Genomic DNA, 14,837 nt, shown 5'->3' with positions numbered 1-14,837 from the left:
ACAGTTATATAGTATGAATGGAAAATTATACCAAGCAATACACAATCTATGTTTAAGTTGCAAGTCAGCAGTTAGAATTGAAAGAGTTACAGGAAGATGATTTGATGTGAAATCAGTTGGGACAAGGGTGCACATAACGGTTGTACTCACAGAGGCATTGACTCCACCAGATGCTGGACGGTTGCCAGAGTAATTCCAGCCATGCCTGTTGCAGCATTGTCCACAACAGCACCTTAGATGTTGGTCCCAGATACATGAATCTGATGTCTTACTCTACAGCATCCCAGAGAGGTTCAATAAGATTTAAATCCTGGACCTTGTGGGCCACTGGATGGTCCCAAAATCAGATGAGTTTCCTCTACCATGCCTGGGTGGTTGCAGCCTGGTGAGGCAGTGCATTGTCCTGCTAAAACAGACCATTGGCTGCAGAATGTGCAAAGGCCATGAAAGTGTAGGTGATCAGCCAGCACATTCTGGTAGTTCACAGCATTAGGGACCTCTCTAGACACAAAGGGACCTAGTGTGTCACATAAGAAGGAATCCCCAAACCATTGCAGAGCCACCACTGCATGAACAGAGCCGAGCTGGCATGACCAAGTCATGCCTCATGCAGTTGACACCACACCCACACCCTCCCATTAACTCAGTACAACTGATAACAGGATTGATCAGACCACACAACTCTGATCCACTCTATAGAGATCCAATTTCGATGGTCCTGATACTAGGTGAGGCACAGTGCCTGATGATGATCTATCAACACTGGTACACATTTAGGGTATTAGCCCATGGTATGCCATACCATTCATTCTCTGGTGCTGCTTGGACCTCTGACATTGAAACTGGATGTGATTTGTGTCGCTGCGGTCCTGCAGTTGGTCTATATGAGCCTGGACAGTCTACATCATCCCCTGTCATCAATGGCATGTGGTCAGCCACCACTTGCTCACAGGTGCTGATACATCCGTTCATGGTATACTTGCTGTAAACCCTTGATATGGTTGCCCTTTAGAACCCTAGGGTTCTTACCACTTGGGCAATAGAATGACCTATCTGTCTTGCACCGATAATACGTCCACGATCAAAATTGCTAAGATCGCCATATTTATCCATGTTTGTCGATTGCGATACACTGTTGGTAAGCCCTGATGTCTGCCTATTTACCATCTGCATTCAGTTTGGTATGTTTTGCTCTGCATGGGGGATGTTAGTGTCAACTTCCCATCACTTCTTACTCTAATGTTTTGTCCATTGAGTATAGAACTGCAATGAGAACCTATATAACAAGTAAACTTTTTCATCTATTTAGACACAAATTTTAGTGAAGATGGCAAATAAATATGAAAATAGATGATAGAATTAGCAAACTTGTATGTCAGGGATTTGATTGAATAAATTTATGTGAAATAAGAGAATGAAATTAGAACACTAAACTTTCAGTATACAAAAGAAGGTAAACAAATACTGGAGACTACAAATACGAGAGAGAGAGAGAGAGAGAGAGAGAAATTATGTGGATAAGCACATAGCATCATTTGCAGAATCATATTAAAAATGAAGATGTTAGGAAACAACTTGACATCTTCATTATTATTCCAGAATGTGTGAATGCTAGCTCAGGTGTTATGGTCATTTAAACAGAATGTGAAAGGAAAATTTAATCAGGCATTTGAGAGGAAGATGCAAGAAAAAGATCAAGCGGAAGACCAAGATCTAAGTGGAATAACACATTTAAAAGAGCATTAGAAGACTGAAATATATATGATATGATGATATCGGAGTCTTGATGAGTAGCAGACTAATTTGGAGGAAAATTGTCAGTAGTAATAATGTAAACTTTTCAAGGCTCCACATAGTATCCTGTTCACCCCTCCCTTGAGTGAGGGTACATATCAGGAATATGATGGACCTTTTCTTATGGTGACTGTTTGCACCACTTCAAAAGTGTCGTAAGCAATTTTGCCGAGTTTTAACAAAACTTGATGCAACCTCTTTGCACTTTCGTGTCACTCATTTCAAATGTTGTGGAATGAAGAAACAGTCAAGCATTTAAGATTGTTTCTTGTGTTCTGCAAGGAAACTTACAGCAATCAGTAGTATTACTGTCTACTTATGTTGATATATCCGGTCTAAGTTTTAGGTCCTCCTGTATATACGGTAGCCAGATATTTAAATAGTATTCATTTTATTAATATTGTCTTGCTTAGACATTGTGGTTTTTAAATATTGCAGATAAAATCTTTCATTTAGACAATAAACATACAAAAAAAAAAGCTCTCAACGTTCAGTTCTTATTCATTCTCAAAATAAAAACGAATGACAGATATAAAAAATAATTGAACAGTATAATATTAAGATGCTGCAAAATTTATTATAATAATTTAGAACACCATCAATTTTTTTTAAAGTTGAGAACTGCTGCCTTTAAATATTAATATAATACATCCTTAGTAATCCAAAGTGATTAAAATGAAGATAGAATCCAGTAATCTAAAGCATTTGGATTACTAGATTCTATATGAAATGAAACATCTATTTTTTAGTGAAAATATTTATTATAATGCAATTATAGGACATTTTAACACTTTAGATAGTTTAAAGTAACACTTTAAAATCAAAAATGCATGCATGTATTTTACTAAATTTTTTGTTATACATGTCAATTACTTTTTCATCTTCCTCATGTCTCCTTGTGATATTTATTTTCTTGCACAATATATTCAACAATTTCATTGTCTGTTGTCATTATTCAACATTATTGTCTTGTCCAGTAGTCCAATTTCTGTATGATTCAAATTGTACAAAAAAAAAAAAAAAAGTTTACAAGCTGATTGATGGTCAGTTAAATTATCTTCCAAAAATCATTGGCTGATTTGTTCTTCAAAACTTAAGTCTTAAGAACAATTTTTTTTTTTTCCTAACACTAAAATGAGACACCAGCTCACTGATTGCTATGCTTTTGCTACAAAGAGAGGAGAATTTTTTTCTGTCAATACACTATTTTGAAGAGCAGATTTTTAGTGCTGGTATAATACTCCTGACCTCTTCAGTATTCAGTAATAGTACTTTGTTATATATAATTTAATAGCTTGAGTGATATATTGATTATTTCAAACTAAATAAGCAAAGTTTTTTGATCCATATTTAACCCAATCTTTTTCTTGTCATGGGCAGCATAAAATTGTTATGAAATCAGATAGAATAATTCTCTGACTGTACTCTTTCTGTTACAACAACAAAAAAGTGTTTTGCATGCTAAATTGGGATTTTCCTACAACCAGCAGCTTCAGTTTTTGCACTTTACTTTACTTCCTTCTGATTGCTTTTTCAGTCAAATCAGTGTACAAAATACATATGCGAAAACAATACATTTTCATTAGCATTGCAAACTGGATCAGGATCCCTATTCTTTCCAAAAGAATAGAGATCACCAAAAATATTCTTCTGCATTTGTATCACAAGATGGTATCTTCCCAGTAATTATTAACTGACAAATTTTATCCTTTTTTGCAGTAAGTTAGGTGCTATTAATTTTGCTAAACTCTGAATTTTATTATAAGAAACTGGGTTTTAATAGGTCATTAAGAAAATATAAAAAAACATACTGTACAAGGAAATGCTAATTTTAATTCATTCTACCCAAATTCAGTTCACCATGGAATTGGAGAATGAATGCAAGTTAACATTTCTCGATGTTCTGATCTCAAAAACATCAGCCTTCACAAAAATTACTCATCATTCATACCATAAAAAATGTGCAGTAGCCTTCTTAAAAGATAGGATAAACAGAAAAAGGAACTTTAATTTCTACTCAACCAATTCATCCTCAATAGGTATCCAAGGAGAACCATCCAAAAATACTATTTTGTAATCCTTCTCCATAGCCAAATCTTGACATTGATTATAGTGACTCTGTTTCAATTCCTTACAGCACCAATCTATTACAGCATCAAACTGCTTTAAATTCTTGACATTTTTTAAAATTGTAAATATCAGAGCAGTGTTTAAACCTATTCCTTGCCATGTGCAGCTTTCTTTATTCTCCAAAGTTCAATAGCCCTTTCTTCAAATATCTGGGGGGGGGGGATTATAGAATTCCTTATTCATGCAGCTTTCCATGCAGCAGATTGGCTTACCACTATTCCAATATGCATCATGATATCATATGAGACAAGGCCTCTGTGCTGTATCTTGAAGAAAACTTTCTTGCTCTTCAAATTAAAGAACATTTTTTGTTCACATAATTCTCTCAACAAAGACCAAGGACTCATCCTAAATGATATCTAGAAATTGTTAGTCAGATCACTTAACAATACCTGATTTAATCATCTCCAGTGATAGAAAACAGATGATGCAAGCCAAACTTTCTGTTTCCTCATTCTTCGACCATTAAACTATAATGATTTCTCTCATTGTTTATGATAATTGCCGTCCTGGTTGGCCGAGTGGTCGGTGTATCTGCTCGCCAGCCAAAAGGCTGTGGATTTGAATCCTGCTGCAGGCATGGATGTTTGTGATTGTCTGTGAAAATACTAGTGGTGATGGGTGGTAGATGCTGTTGGTGTAGATGATGATGATGATGATGATAGTTGCGGTTCATTCTAGTTGGTGGATTGAGTTGTGGAGACAGAGAGCTGTAGAGTAGGTGCCCTCCCTCGATGAGTCTTTGGACTCCCTGGGAGTGTTATATAATAATAATAATAATTTGTATATTTTTCGCATCTCATCTTTAGATTTATTTACCCAGAAGAAGTCACCCATCCCTTTGATGGCAAAACTAGTCAGTGTTTCCTTGTTTTTTTCTTTTTAATATTTTGTTAGCAACCAATTCAAATCTAGTTTCTTGTGATAAGTAGTAGTAGTGGTTGTAAAGCTTATTTTTTCAAACTCTCAGTTTTATTATTGCTGTCTCTTAAAAACACCTATTTGAAAAGTTTGCTCCTTTTTTCATTCCAAGGTTCCAAGAATAAGTTTTAAAAAAATTCATATACAGGTATCCCTTGCTTAACGTGGTTTTAATTATCGTGGCAAAATTAACTGCGGCAAGAGTTTTGATTAATGCTCCTTTAAATTTACCACACAAAAACATGCAAGCCTCATGGCGTGAGCATGATGACGTCATTCCTCCCACGCAGCCGTGCTCCCTGAGCCTGAGTGCCAGCATTAAGAGTGGATGTATTACAAGTTCCAGTTGTTCTGCTGTACATATCTACAAATTACTTCTTCGTAACAGCCCATTAATCATGTTGAAGAATAAGAGCAATCTCACAACTGGATCGTTAAGTGAAAAAAAGAAGAGGCAAGTAATTACCTTAGATACAAAACTTGATATAATTAAAAGATTTAAATGTGATGAAAGTAAAAGTAAGATCTGAAGCGAATTTGGTTTTAATGAGTCTACAATACAGACTATTTTCTCCAAAACTGATGAGTATTTTAAGCAAGGTAAAGTTGCATCTTCAAGTATGCAATGCACACGTAACTGGAGTGCTTTGATGGTTGAAATGGAAGAGCGGTTGATTATTTGACTGGAAGACTGCAATCAAAAGAGAATTCCAATTATTGCCTATAATAACAAGGCCAAAAGCTCTAAGCCTGTTTTCAACACTTAAAGAGACTAAATATAAAGAAGACAATTGAAAATTCGCAGCTAGCAAAGGCTGGTCTGAAAATTTTAAATCTAGGCTGGACTAAAGAATGTGAAAATAACAGGTGAAACTGCAAGTGCCGATAAAGATGATGCAGCCACATTTCCTGCTGAGCTGCAGAAAATTATCGAAGAAAATTATTACGATTACCGCCAAATTTTCAATGTAGATGAAACTGGCCTCTGTTGGAAAAAATATCATCCAGAACTTTTATATCAAAAAAAGAAGCAGTGAAGCATGGCTATAAAGTATCAAAAGATCGCTTAACTGTTATGCTTGGAGGGAATGCTAATGGAGATTTTAAATTGAAGCTGCTGCTTGTCTATCAAACTCAGAACCCAAGGGCTTTAAAAGGATGTAACAAGAACTCTTCAACTGTAATTTGGTAGGTGAATCAGAAGGCTTGGGTTACCCAAAGTCTATTCGAAGATTGGTTTAAGTCTTATTTTTGCCCAGCAGTTGAAGCTTATTGCAAGAGAAATAACTTAGCTTTCAAAGCTCTTTTGCTTTTACATAATGCACTTGGTCATCCAAATTCTCTTAATGATCTTTATAAGAATGTGAAAGTTTTATTTGTCCCACCAAATACAACATCACTGCTACAACCTATGGACATGGGTGTCATTGCAACTTTCAAAGCCTATTTTCTTAAAAAGACATTCTCAAAGGCAGTAGAAACAACAATGGGAGAAAATGCGATTATGCTCCAAGAATTTTGAAAAAAATGTAACATTAAATACGCAACTGAAAACATTCATGCCTCGTGGGAGCAAGTGTCTTCTATCTGTATGAAAGCTGTTTGGAAAAAACTTCTAGCAAAACCAGAAGAACCTAAGTCATTAGCGCATTACTACGTTAATGATTTAGGTTGTTTTCAAAATCCTCTGAACAATGTGATTGAAGAAATAGTTGCAATTGGTGAAGACCTTGGTATTGATGCAGAAGATGTTAAAGAATTATTGGATTCAAATTCAAAAGATTTCAGTGACAATGATCTTCTTGAAATTGAACAACAATGCGCATGATGAAGACAATGAACAAATAGAATGTGAAGATGAGGTTCCAAAGGAGTTAACAATCAAAGAACTGGATGGAATATTTCAGAGCTTTAGAATCGCTTAAGCAGAAAGTAATGGATATGGATCCAGATGTTAATCGAAGAATGCTTGTTTGCCGAGGTCTGGAGAATCATTTTGCTTGTTATCATAGTATTTATGCTGATAGGAAAAAAACTAAAACTCTTCAAACACTTGATTACTTTTTTGATAAAAAAATTTATCTTTCCTAAAAGAGTACCATATAAAACGAATTATTAATACAGTAATCAATCATGGACGAATTGCAATTATTATCATTGATTATTATATTTGATTAACGCGGTAATAACATTGGGGGATTAATTAACCGCGTTAATCGAAGGATACCTGTATATAATGATCTTTCAATTATCTAACCCTCAAATAACCAAACCAAATCAAATAATGGATTTCTCAATACACTTGAATAATTGAGAGCTTTCTCATTCATTCTCTCTCTCTCTCTCTCTCGTGCTCTGTCTGTCTGTCTGTGTGTGTGGAGTGACAAAAAATTATACAAAAAGTTCTTTGTACTACTTTTATTATGTTAACTGCTAACTAAACATTAGCAGTTGACTTTCTTGTCAATCTACATGAAAATTAACTTGTAAAGGCCATAGAGATTTGTAGTTAAACATAAAATGGTTACATACATACATACTAAAAAAAAAAATTATAAATAAGTAGTTATTAATACTAATTTTCATTCAAGTTGCCATGAAACTATTGATGAATAAGACAAAAATTGGGTTTAGCATATACATATTTAAGGAATGTTTTGTGTGTGTTATGTAGCTTCATTTAATCTCTCATGCTATCTCTTTCCCCCCAAAGTTCAGTAGCCCTTTATAATCCCCAAAAAACACACACAGATTATAGTAACCCTGATCTATTATTTTTATTTTAGAAAAGAAGAATGTTGTGGTAAGGAAATGCAAAATCCATAATGATGCCAGTATAGACATTTCCAGTGATGGGGAACTCTTAGCAGCTTTAGTACCAGCAACAGCAATTTTGGCTAACTCTGCTATGCTTGCCATCTATTCACTTACTCCACTTACTCTTGGCCAATGTCTTTATACATGGGGCTTTGAACCTAATGCCATTTCAGTCAGTTTTTCTCCTCTTGGACATTATATTGTAGTGGGATTAGCCTCTTCTCGCCTTTATTTGTCCAGTGTAGAAAGAGAGGTAAGCTTAATCATTTCCAAGTTTTTATCAGTTGATTGCCATTTTATTTTATGAAAATCATTCCATTTCACTATTTCTGTTCATTTCATTCTGTCCTAAGATTGCTTGTATAATTGTTAAAATTGAAGATCGTGTATTTATTAAACTGTGGAAAAATTTTTGAATTTAAAATCATGTAAACTCAGAAAAATTGATCACACATGGTTATATGACTTTCAATCTTAGTTGTGGTGATGAAGTGGATTATTTGTAATTCCTTTTTTGGAAAGCAAGAAATATTGTTCAGTTTTATTATTATTGATTAATAATAAAATTGAATGATATTTCTTTATTAGAAAGGAAAATCTTATATGGAAGGTTTTCCCTGTTGAAGTTTATTAAAATTCGAAACAGAACTTTTGGATAAAGGATTACCTGTCTGAATCATTTAATCATGATTAAATTGCAAAGAAATAAATAAAAAAAGTGAAACCGGGTATTGGAAGAGGGCTTCTCCAGTGAATAATTAGAAATATACAGTTAACGCTAACATAAAAAGGAAATATAGGAATAGATTGAAAAAAAAAAAAAAGATAAGATTCATTTTTATAGGTGCAGGCTGCTAAAAGCAGAGGTTGAAATGGTGCATGTATCAAAACCAACACACAAATAACATTTGTTAATATCACACTGACACAAAGAACCTGAATTGTGTTACCAGAATAATTTGGCATGTTGTGAAGGAATCGACATAATTGGTGTTAATGTAACAAGACAAAAATAGGTGAGGAGAGTCTTCTAAATAGCAATCACATGATGTGATATCAATACTAAGCATGAAGGAAATCTTCTTGAGCAATGTAGGCAATTTCAAATAGTGATATGGGGAAACATCAAAATGAGGAGTTGGATGAGACTTATTTGTGCCTATGGCTGCACATAGGGTTCCTTAAGGAAAAGAAATAGCAATGAACAGGTGACATAAAAAAAAGGAAAAGTTAGTCCTTATTGAAGATTTAAGCAACATCATTGGAAAGAACATCTACAGAATTTCATTTCAGGAGATGGACTAATCATTACCATTACAATGCTCCACCATAAGATGTGCACAGATTTAGATAAAGTAGACACAAGAAATAAGAAAAGCCTCATTAGCTGTGTTTATCGAGAGTGATATCTACGTGCTGGTTAAGAATACGAGTTTAAAGGGTATTTAAAATGGGAATTGATCACCATTTAGTTTTGAAGAAGGTGAAAATGAGTTTTTAAGAAAAGTATAAAAAGAATCAGAGTGGAGCAGCTTTCAGAAGTGAACTGTATACTCAAATATACAAATATTACTGGGGGAAAAAACAGCATCAGAGAGAGAATTTAAAAACAATTATCAAACCTTGAAGAATCATTGATATATTGAAGAAAACATCAGTTGATTCGGCCTGAGAGACATGAAGTTGTCTGCAAGAATAAAAAAAAAAAAAAAAAATAGAACTCCATGTAAGTTAGAGGTAGTTATGAAAAAGAAAACCACATAACATAACTTTCTAGCAAGTAAGCTAGCATTGTGCTCTGACAGAATACACAAAAAACATAAGAAAGTGAAGCAGATCTGTAAATGTACCTAAACAAAAACCATGGGAAGACTTTGGTAAGAATATAGAAGATAAATATTAAGGTTTGTCGGTTTTTAAAAACTGGTTTTTTGGATAAATTTGTAAAATTCGAAAACCAGTTTTAGATATTAGAAGTAATATGTAAAAATTAATTATTTAATTAAAAACGTTAACATTTTGACTTGAAATTTACTCGGGCACAAGCTTATCATAGTAAAATTAATCTTCATGAGCCAGGCGAATATGTGACATGCAAATCCACAAATGCATTCTATTATGCTATTCTATGTGGCAGCCTTAGAATCGGAAGATGATGTAGAGTGTGAAGATGAGTGTGGCAAGGATTTTTTAAATTCTCTTGATTTAGATAATGACTGTGGATTCCCTACGTTGTCTGACAATTACAAACAATCAATTTCCCAAATTAGAAAAATTTGCAAATTTTTAAGAAAATCTCCCTTAAGAGATAGCATCCTTCTGAATTATGTAAAACGAGGAAAATGAAAGGAATTAAGTCTGATTCCTGACTGCCAAACGAGATGGAATAGTTTAGAGGCCATGATTGAAAGATTTATAACATTAAAAGAATATGTTGTTTTAGCTTTGAATAATTTTGGTGATTCTCATATGTGGAATGATGCTCAATATCCTAAAATCATGGAACTTCTTAAAGTGTTGGGACCAGTACATATAGCAGCTGAATCCTTAGGGTGGCAAGATGCCAATTTATTAACAAGTGAAGGCATATTTGAATTTCTGCTAAACGAACTAAAAATTTAAAGACTGAAATTAGCACCAAATTATTGAATGCTTTAGAAGTACGAATTCAAGAAAGAAGACAAGTTGGATTGGTAACCCTTTTACTATATTTGCAAAATCCACAAACCATTTCAACAAAGAAATCTGGTGTATTTTCACTATCTTCAAAACTCGATATTATTAAGTTATCTGAAATAATATTGTCTAGAATATATCCAAATTCTTGTATGGAAACAGATTCTGGCGATGAATATATCAGAGACTGAGAAACTGTTAATCAGTGCAATACTCTAAAAGAAGCCATGGAAAATAAATTCATAGGTTTCTTGAGGAACCTGAAGAAATAATATCAAATCTGAAGACCCAATTTTCAGTATTTGAGGCAACAAATAAAAGAACAAAGAATTTAGATTTATTATTTGATGCCCGAAAATTATCAAATAAAGTTCAGTAGCCAGTGAGAGAGTATTTTCTGTTGCAGGCAATTTTATATCTAGAATAAGAACAAGATTAAGTAATCGTTCAGTAGACATTTTATGTTTTTTGAAATCATATTTCCTGAAGAAAAATACTAAATGAAATAAAAAATTATATTTTATATTTTGTATGTCTTTTAGTTATTTTCGTTTTTTTTTTTTTTTAATTTGGTTTTGTATGGAGTATATTTTATTTTGTTATATTTTTGTAGTTCCATAAATATTAAATAAAGTGAAAAATTTTTAAATAGTTATAAATTTGCTTAATGTTTTAATTATTTTTTGTTTTGTTTTGTTTTGTTTTTTGTAAAATTCGAAAACTGGTTTTTTCAAAAGTTGGTTTTTGTATAAACCCTAATAAATATTTAGTAGATGACAACTCCTTGGAGTGGAGGGAAAGGGGGGGGGGGAGCTGTTGCAAAAAAAAAAAAAAGTGTAGAAATGGAGGAAAGAGTATAAAAGAATCAGAAATGATAAATGTGACATGAAAACTGAAAGTAAAGATATTCTAGATGTCTAGAATTACTTTCAGAGATTGTTAAATGGAACATAAAGTTACACAATAGTAGTAGAAAATTTAAATAAATATAATACTGGAATTAACTCACGTAAAATATTATTTATTAGTATAATATTCACCTGAGTATCACAGGCATCTTCAGTACAAAGCTGATAGAACAATAACTGACAATTTCAAATGCACCACCTAAGTTGCTATTGTAAGATTACTAAAAAAACGTCATTAAATTTCCTAACTTATTAAAAAATAATAAAATAAAATAATATGTGCATATATATATATGTTAAATATTATTTAATGACTGAAGTCAGAGATAATAGAGAAACAAGTAAATTTAATATAACCACACAACTAGTTTCGTCAGGTGTGATAATATAAAAAGTAAATAAAAGACCATAAAAAACATTGTACCATTACAACAGAAATTTACAGTCTTTTATTTACTTTTTATGTTATCACACCTGACGAAGTCAGCATTTTGATGAAACTAGTTGTGTGGTTATATTAAATTTACTTGTTTCTCTATTATCTCGGACTTCAGTCATTAAATAATATTTAACATGTCTAGAAACCGGGTCAATCAGGTGTGATAAGAGGATAGACATAGACCATTGGTCTATGTCTATCCTCTTTGTGGGCAATAGTACTTTTTTTTTTAGAATGGCTTTATAAAAGTACTTTTTTGAAATGGCTTTATAAAGAAACATGTGAAACAAAATTTCATGTGTTTCTTTATAAAGCCATTCCATGAGGAACTGACATTTGGAAAAGACTCCTGTCTTGTTCCAATGAACTCTGTCTAGTGTTGATGGCATGCTGTGCAAGTCCAGACTATTCAGGTTCAAGGTATTCAATATAAGACTTGTGTTCTTCTAGCCAAATAAAAGCAGATTCACCTGTTTGTCCAAAATAAGATAACCCACAAGAGCAAGGAATCTGGTAGACACCTGGATGATTGAGAGGCTTGTCCTTTGGGGAAGTGAGAAAGGTGGAGATTTTTCTGATTGGACGAAAGGCAACAAAAATATCTAGTGGTTTTAAAACTTTTGCTGTGCATTCACTAATGCCTTGCACATAAGGAATAGGAATACGAGTTATTTCTTATGTATTTGAAGAGGTAGAAATACCAAAACTGCTAAAAGCTCTTTTCATGAATAATTCTTATAACTATTAGATAAAAAAAAAAAGTTGAAAAAATATGTTGCAATTCTTTCTGTAATAACTTATCTGAAGAACGTAATGAGTGGGCCCGATGAATCAGTGTTTTAATAGTTCCAGCCTTTTGACTGGGATGATGATGAGATTCGTATGGATATAATGGCCTGTATGAGTCTTCTTCCTAAAAACAGAGAAATGTAGTTATCATCTGGTTGGCGAAGAATTAAAAGATCTAAAAAGGCTAACTTACTTTTTTCCTCTAGAGCGAATTTGATCCTTTGATGAAGTTCATTTAATTTAGAGAGAAACTGTTGTAATTCATAAGAAGAGCCATTCCAGATAGCAAAAATGTCATCTACATATCTGAACTAATGAGTAGGTCTAGGTGAAATGTTGTCAAAAATACGTTGTTCAAATGCTCCATAAAGAAGTTGGCGATAGCAGAAGAAAGAGGATTGCCCGGTGCTGTTCCTTCGATTTGTTGATATCACTTGTTTTTAAAGGAAAAATAATCAGAATGTATTACAAAATCAAATCTTTTAACAATGTTTGAAAGAAATTCTTGTAGTAATTCAATGCTGTCAGATAAAGGAACATTAGTAAATAATGAAACAACATCTAAACTAATCATAATATCCAAACCATTCAAATGAAGATCCGAAAATCTATTTTTGAAATCCAAAGTATTTTTATATAAGTAGCCGTTCATCTAGTTGAAAAAGTGAGTAAATTTGATAAAAATTTTGAAATTTTAAAAGGGGGCAACCTATACAGTCTACAACTGGTCTTAATGGAATACCTGGTTTATGAACTTTTGGAAGACTATACAAGGGTGGTCTGAAAATTTCTCGGCCTGACAATGAAAAAAACGAATTTATAATTTCAAAATTATTTTTATTTTTCAACATAATCTCCCTTAAGACTAATACATTTATTCCAGCGATGCTCCAGCACCATTATCCCGTCCCTGTAGTGGTTCTCAGTAAGATCTGCCAAATAGCCATCTACAGCTGCAATCACCTCTTGATTCAAACAAAAATGCTGACCAGCAAGGAAGAGTTTTAGTTTTGGGAAGAGATAGAAGTCAGAGGGAGCCCAATCTGGGGAATAGGGTGGATGTTACAACAATTCATAGTGCAGATCCCTTAATTTTCCCATTGCCAAAACACCTTTGTCAGCATGTGCATTGTCCTGATGAAAGATGATTTTTTTTCTTCTGCCAGCCAGGTCTTTTCTTACGAATTATTTCATCTAGTCTGGTTAAAAGATTGGAATAATATTCCCCGGTTATTGTTTTACTTTCAAGATAATTAATAAACAAAATGCATTTAGCATTGCGAAAGACATGACCTTTCATGCTGGTGGAACCAACTTTGTCTTCTTTGTCACTAAACAACCAGCTTCTGTCCACTGTTTTCACTGCTGTTTGGATTCTGATGTGTAATGGTAAATCCAAGTCTCATCCGTAGTAATAAATCGACGCAGAAAATCAGTTTTATTCTTGTTAAAATGTTCAAATCACTGTTCAGAGATTTTTATTCGAGTGCGCTTTTTGATCTGCTGTGAGCAAGCGTGGCACCCATCTTGTGCAGAGCTTTTTCATTTGCAATTCTTCATGCAAATTATATCCTACACGTTCTTTTGAAATGCCTATAGTCTCACCAATTTCATACCCTTTGACTCACCGGTCATCCAATTCCATATCATGCACTTGACCAATGATTTCTGGTGATGTTACACTTTTTGGACATCCTTCACGTGGATCATCTTCAAGGCTGATACGGCCATGTTTAAACGCGGCAGCTCATTTCTTAATTGTTGATAATGAAGGAGAAGAGTGTCCATAAACTTTTATGAACTTCGAATGAATTTCTTTTGGTGTTAAATCTTCTTTTACAAAGAATTTTAAAACCACGCGATACTCAATTTTATCCATTTCAAGGGATACAGACAGCAACACTTTTGCTTCAGACAGCTGTATAAAACAAACTACTTGATAGAATGACTTGCAATTTCACATGGATGCTTATAACAGATGTGCCAACTTAGAAAAAAAAATCATACCAATAGTGTTGCCATCTATTGTCAAGGCTCAGAACTTTTCAGACCACCCTCATATTTATATCTTTTACCTTTTCAATAAAATGTAAACTATTTTTTACATATGATTCTGTTTTTCCTATGCATAGTGATATCAGGTTGATTTCAAAGATTATCTGAACAACTTGAACTGGAAGAGCACAAAAAATAACCATTCCTTGATATCTTTGTTGAAGTAAATGAAGAACAGAAAACCTTCCACAATGGGAAGATTTTTAAATGCCACTTCAACCCATCATCCATTATGATTAAAACATTATGCGATAGAGCATATAATATATCAAGCACATTAAAAGGAATGAAGAACTGCACTACCTGAG

General features: G+C 33.3%; 1 protein-coding gene across 2 annotated transcripts in view; it reads left to right on the top strand.

The window, feature by feature from the left end:
* Positions 1-14,837, top strand: part of LOC150093236 (activating molecule in BECN1-regulated autophagy protein 1-like) — a 327,434-nt gene that overhangs the window by 273,584 nt on the left and 39,013 nt on the right. For both annotated transcript variants that reach the window (XM_090413653.1, XM_090413652.1), the window contains exon 14: positions 7,632-7,915. In XM_090413653.1, coding sequence (XP_090269779.1) covers positions 7,632-7,915 — 284 coding nt within the window. The remainder of the gene's footprint in view (positions 1-7,631; positions 7,916-14,837) is intronic.

The sequence above is a fragment of the Typopeltis vanoorti genome, chromosome 24 (assembly GCF_054136105.1).
Source record: "Typopeltis vanoorti isolate ZY-2024b chromosome 24, IOZ_Tvanoo_1.0, whole genome shotgun sequence".
In the NCBI taxonomy this organism is placed as follows: domain Eukaryota; kingdom Metazoa; phylum Arthropoda; class Arachnida; order Uropygi; family Thelyphonidae; genus Typopeltis; species Typopeltis vanoorti.
This window is presented reverse-complemented; position numbering and strand designations above follow the sequence as displayed.